The sequence below is a fragment of the Lissotriton vulgaris genome, chromosome 1_1 (assembly GCF_964263255.1).
Source record: "Lissotriton vulgaris chromosome 1_1, aLisVul1.2, whole genome shotgun sequence".
NCBI lineage: Eukaryota > Metazoa > Chordata > Amphibia > Caudata > Salamandridae > Lissotriton > Lissotriton vulgaris.
Window position 1 is genome coordinate 1069369857 of NC_141685.1, and position 6000 is coordinate 1069375856.

Below are 6000 nucleotides of genomic sequence, written 5' to 3' on the forward strand. Positions count from 1 at the left end.
CAGCAATGCGATCACTGTGTCTTATCCATTAAGTCTGCTTGTACCTTTTAGCAATAATACTGTCAGGAGCCACACTCTACCCTCCACCACTGAAGGATCTTGCTGGACTTGCCTGGTTGTGCTTCACAACGACCACTCAGAGGGAGCAGTAATTAGCACATAATACTATTGCTGCCTTTTGTAATCCCTCAGTATTGTCTATTGTAACTTCAGCAGTGCCTGCTAAATACTGCCCTTTCTTAAGTAACAGTTCATCGTAATTTTCTACCGGTAAGAGCCTACAATCTGCACTCTTTCACACTTGTAGCTTTAATCGCCCCTCACTCTTGTATCTAGTGATAAAAGAGGGTACCAGTAACGAAAAGCTCAACAGAGTTGTCAACTCCTGGTACCATTAGGGTGCCATTGGCAGAGTCTCCCAACATTAAGGTTTTAGCAACTGAAAACAGTCTTCCGTGCTTCCTACTGCTATCATAAATAATGTACAGCATTTCTTACCACTATCACCATCAAAGATCTATGCACTCTACCATCACAGCAAGAGGCCCAACAATGCCTCCAAATGCTGCCAACACTCTTGATCTATCAAATGTACTTCCTACTGTTCCCATTGGTAGAATCTAGGCAGCACCTGCAGCAAACAAAAGATCCATCTTTGGTGTTTCCACTAGTTAGAATACCAGCACCTCCAATTGCTAAACCAGTAAAATACTCTTATACATAATTTCCCAAGAATATATAACCCAGTGACAGAGTGCGTCTCACCTTCCCGCGGCTCAGGTTCCAGACCCCGGAAACGTCCCTCAGAACGAGCGTCAACAACCTGAAAGGCATGTGTCTCCATGTTGTCCACCATCTCCTCATGAGTCTTCACCTGAGAATGGTCCAGCTTGGCACTGAACTCAGTTGGTGTAGGTCGACGCACCCCCGAAGTCACAGGGTACCCCTCCAGTAGCCAGTTTTTAAACCCACCATTCAGAAGCGACACATCCCGGTGCCCAAAGATGCGGAACATCCACCACACACGAGGTGCAGAGAAAGAGCCCAGATCGCTGCCATCGTAAACAACCACATGGCAGTTGTTGTCGATACCCAAGTTGCCCACATACTCAGCAAAGTCGTCCTCTGTAGGAAGCATGTGGTCGTAGGGGGTGGCCCGTTCTGCACAGGCATCTATATCGAAGAACAGGGATCCCGGGATGTGACGCTGTTTAAACTCTTTGCGAGCATCACGTTTGGTCTTGGGTAAGTACCAAGAAGCATCAAGGATCCGGAGGGGGCTGCCCAGCTGGGTGGAGCGTAATGCCTCAGACAGCCATTTAGCAGATACGAGGGTGCGAAGCAGTACCTGGCTGGCCATAGTGGAGTCAAAGATCAGATGCCAAGGGGACAGGATATCAGGGTGCAAAGTCACATCGGATTCTGAAGGCAAAAGACAAATAAAATAAAGTTAGGAGAGCAACATCAAGAAGATGGGTTCAAGGATTTGACAAATTGAATAGTGTCTGCCCCTTCTTGTGCTAGGTGAAGTTGAAAGCTGCTTACAAAGTGATACTGTGCTTGTCATGCATAATACTGGTTGATTGAGGACGGGCACAAGGATAAAGCGCTCACTGCCTCCATCACTGATTGGGAAAAGCATGCAGGAAGACCACATCACCTGTTCGGGGATTCGTATAGATGTGCGACTATGTACTCTAGTGGGCAGATAAGTCTTTGGGGGCTAAAAGTGAGTGTTAACCCAGCAGGGATATGGAGGAAGACCCTATGTACCAGTCATATTCAGAATCACCCCATACACGGGTGCTTCAATACCTGCTGCGGAAGCCTAAAAGGCCGGAAAACAGAATAAAAGCTCAAACAACTGTATGTCCTCAGGAACAAGTGCCTTAAGGGTGGGGCTCTAATGAGGCAGTTTGTGGCTTCTCCGAACAGGAATGCAAATTAGTAATCACATGTACATTGTAACCTTCAAGTATTACACTATGAAGACACTTAATTATGTATAGATGTTGAACTACCAACATAAAATTATAAATGTAATTTTAAAACGTCCCCCAAATATTCAGAAAAGCACAAAAAGTCATGAAACATTAATTAGTTGGAAGGGCAAATCTGTAACAATGTTGGCCAGCTGCTAATCCTAGCACAATATCAACCTTGGAAAACAATTTAGATAGTACAACTTGACATTGCCCGGTTTAATAGCAGTGTATGCTTTCTGTGTTAAATTAACCTTATATGGCACAAAAGTACAACTTTTGGACCAACAATTATTTTCCTGCACTAAGATATTTGCATCAAAGCAAACATTACTGTTTGGGGGCCTTGGATTTATTTACGGGTACAATTACTGTGGTGACGGCCACAGGGAGATGTTCACGTTGATCACTCACGTTTTACAATGCCTGCCACCGCATAAGCAAAGTTAGGTGCCCTTGCTAACAATTCTGAGCTGCAGTAAACTACAATCCTCTTGTATACCTTTCACCCTAAACTGGATCTCTCAGTTTCAAACAGGATTAGACTTAAACAAGGTGTGTCCAACGTAGCTTTAGCAAGATTGGATACACGTTAGATTCTCTGGATACCCACAAACGATACATTTACATAAAAATACTCCGAATGGAACTTAAATTGAAATAACCTGCATACTGGGAATATGCGTTTAAGACAGTACAATTTTCAAAGTTTGAGAAATGTAATTTATTAATGGGTAATAGTCCAACGTGGAAGTCATGTTTTTACAAATAATAAAATTAACTGATTTACTGGCTATCCAGTTAATCTGACATGGAATCAGCCCTTGAGGGCCTACACTGGACACCCGACTTAAGTAGCTAAGACACTGCATGTTAGATTTTACATCCAGTCACCAGCTATTTAAATAGTAATTAATCATACCGCCCATTGGTGCACCACACACTCCAAAGAGAATGGTCTATAATAAATTATTAATAAAAAAGGTCATCCTCATGGAAACCTTGAATCCAAGCCCGCGAGCAGAATCCAACGACCTTTACCTCAAAGAGGACATCAAAACAGACATGTGCCACAACGCTCTCAAGTGAACGTCTAGTAAGTAACTAAGATGAACAACGTAAAGCAGGGCCCTCCAACTCCACACCTCCTGCCGAATCGCATAAGGTTACACTTACAGCACTCCGAAATGGGAAACATCATTTACCACGAAGGCATTACCACTACTCACGTTTACCACGTGACACTTACCATTCTTACCATTCATTGGTTTCTCTGAAATAACAACGCAAAGCACAGCACTCTGCAAAACTTCTCAATAAACTGAAATTTACTACAGGTATGGAGAGGACAACGATGACCGGATGAGTTCTGCCCTGGCAGGAGTTCCTTCCTGCAACTTGAGGAGGATGGGGCCCCCATACTCCAAAGGGCTTCAAACATCAGTCTAAACGTGAAAATTCATCGAGTTGTTAAACTTTACGTTTCCTGAACGTAGTCTGTATGCTTGCATATTTACCAACATCATACCAAGAATATTTAACATAAACTACAAGTAGCAATATAATAACCTTTAGCAATGCTCTGTTTAAATTAAGTTTCAAATACAATTAAGGAGAACGTAATACGATTTAAGAACACCTGTTTTTAAGTTGTTCAATACGACCATTAAATAATCAGATGGAAAACCTAAAAATAATTATATCGACCGATAATGGTAATTGGTAAGTTATATAACCGTACAATCATCCACCCCATCACCCCAAGCACAAAAATCCAAAGCTTGTGGACTGAAAGGCAACCAAAAAGAAAAAATTGTGCAAGTTGCATTCGCCCAAAACACACTTTTAAGGAAACTAAAAGCAACGATTACAGTACACTACTTCTTTCAGAACACAGTGTGTTCTTCTAAGGTGTGAATATATATGTGGAGTAACATAATTCACTTGCATTTCATAGCAGTAGGTCTTCAGTGCAACAAGCAGGTCAACGTGTCTCCTGTACGAGATTGAGTCCATGGAAAATCAAACTGAAATGCCCATGTATGCTGTCAAAATGCATCTTTAGTCTTCTAGGGAATGAGGAGCAACAAAAAGAGAGCGAATACACCCGATATGTTGTTGAGGACACTTACTCGTCCAGGGTAACAAGATCTGAGGAATACGTCCTAGTTTAATGTTCTCTCTGCAGCACACAGACTTCCATCTTCTGGTTTATTCGCGCGCGCACATATGTTGCACTGGACTAGACGACTATTTCTATTCAGCAATGTAATGGCATGCTCTCAGGTTGAGGTGAGCGGTTCCTGTATCCCCTTAGCGGAACATGAATGGGGTCCTTGAGGGGATATTCCGTGTAGCAGAAATTCACAACAGCCCTCAACTGCAGGAAAGCCGTGACTAAAAGAGACGTCCATGGGAGACGCAGTTAAGGGAGGACAGCCTATCCTACTCTGAAAGCAATGGCGAACCTGCAACCCACCTGAAAAATGTTAGCGTGGCCACGAAGGTTCTGCTTAAGGGTACTGAAACCCACTGTCGTTTAACTTAAAATGTGCCCTTTTAAACGGTTCCAGGCTACCTACAGGTTATGTAAACCATGTAACACCTTCAACAAGGAAGTACCGGAAACCAATGGGCTGTACTTACAGGAATGTCCGCTGTGTAGCATTTCCAATGAAGTCATAACAATACATGGACATTAGGAGAAAGGGCTCTTTGTAACGGGATGAGTTGTAAAGGCGGTATGCAACAATCTTGTTCGCTACTTACATGACCGTCCGTAAATCCAGCTCAACGTTCTTTGCCCTTTATTGATCTTATCCGCAAGACACTTGGCCGTAATTTACGTACTTCCGGGTCGCATGACAGCCAACTCCATGGCGCAACGTAACATGGGCGTCTTGTAGGAGTGGCAGGGGCTCAACTGTGTAAGGCGGCTTGGGATTGGAGCGTTATCGACATCAGAACACATCCTGGCGCCCTGCACATAATTGTTAAGCGTTTATTGGCTGTGGAATCCCATGTGCCTCTGAAACACGCTGTTAACGCTGTCCTGTCAGTCGGCTGAAACAACGCAGTTTGGAGGGGGCGGGTCTTTGCTGACAAGACATAAGGTGAGTCACTCAAGGACCGGGAAATACAATTTGAGCTGGGTGAAATCCGGTTGACACTCTGTTGCTTCCACCCTCTATATAGAAAAAGCTCGGGGAGGGCGGCGATGGGCCAATGTAACAGTGGCAGCAACTCACGGTTTTTGAAACAGGTTTAGAATAGGACGGTGGGATTGAGTCGAGTGATGGACTGGTCAGACCCAGGACATGGTGTATCCGAGGTGTCAGGTCAGATAATTGGTCAATTTATGGTTGACAACCGGCCCCTGGAAGACCCGAAAAGCAGGTCTTGCCTACCTTTGCTGCATAGGAGGGGACCTCTTGGAATCGATCAGCTTTTTTGCCCAAAAACGTGCACGCTTTGCATTGCTTTCAATTGCAACTTGTGGACGTTTGGCATTTCCCTTGCAGGAGCGAGCTTTGGCGACCTCTGTCTGTAATTTTCCTGCAAACAGATGGTGCCCCTGTTCGCTCCCCCTAGGGAAAGGCTGTGTGTGTGTGTTTTTTTCTTTGTGCTTGTTTACAGATTCTGCAGGCATATTCAGCACACATCCCCCCCCACTTCAAATGAACTTCAGTTTACCTAATGCCACACTTTCCCGCAAATGTAATCATGGCCTGGCCTCGGGCGCTCCATTATTTCTCTCAAAGCTGAATATTATATAACTGTGTATATATATATATGAGACTGCTTGTTCTCAGAGCAGCTAAATTAATCTAAATCGGCACTGGCTTTAAGTATCTTATCAAGCCATTGTCTGGACTTTAAAAAATATCATGAGGTATCATTAGGTCTCACCTACGTTTGTTTGGCCTCCTTTTCTATTTAAAAAATTATAAATAGCTAATTAACAAACATCTCGGCCTTACACATAATCTTTTAAAAGAGATCTTGAGTCTAGATCATA

At 43.6% G+C, this 6000-nt stretch overlaps 1 protein-coding gene across 4 annotated transcripts in view; it reads right to left on the bottom strand.

Moving 5' to 3' along the window:
* Positions 1-4868, bottom strand: part of LOC147748571 (3-mercaptopyruvate sulfurtransferase-like) — a 28618-nt gene extending 23750 nt beyond the window's left edge. The window contains exons 1-2 of one of the 4 annotated variants that reach the window (XM_086963159.1): positions 4752-4868; positions 766-1422 (exon numbers count right to left, since the gene is read on the bottom strand). In XM_086963159.1, coding sequence (XP_086819285.1) covers positions 766-1360 — 595 coding nt within the window. In that variant the 5' untranslated portion in view covers positions 1361-1422; positions 4752-4868. Of the gene's footprint in view, positions 1-765; positions 1423-4114 lie in introns of all 4 variants that reach the window. The other 3 variants (XM_086963166.1, XM_086963176.1, XM_086963171.1) reach the window with 3 other exon arrangements.
* Between the last annotated feature and the right edge of the window lie 1132 nt (positions 4869-6000).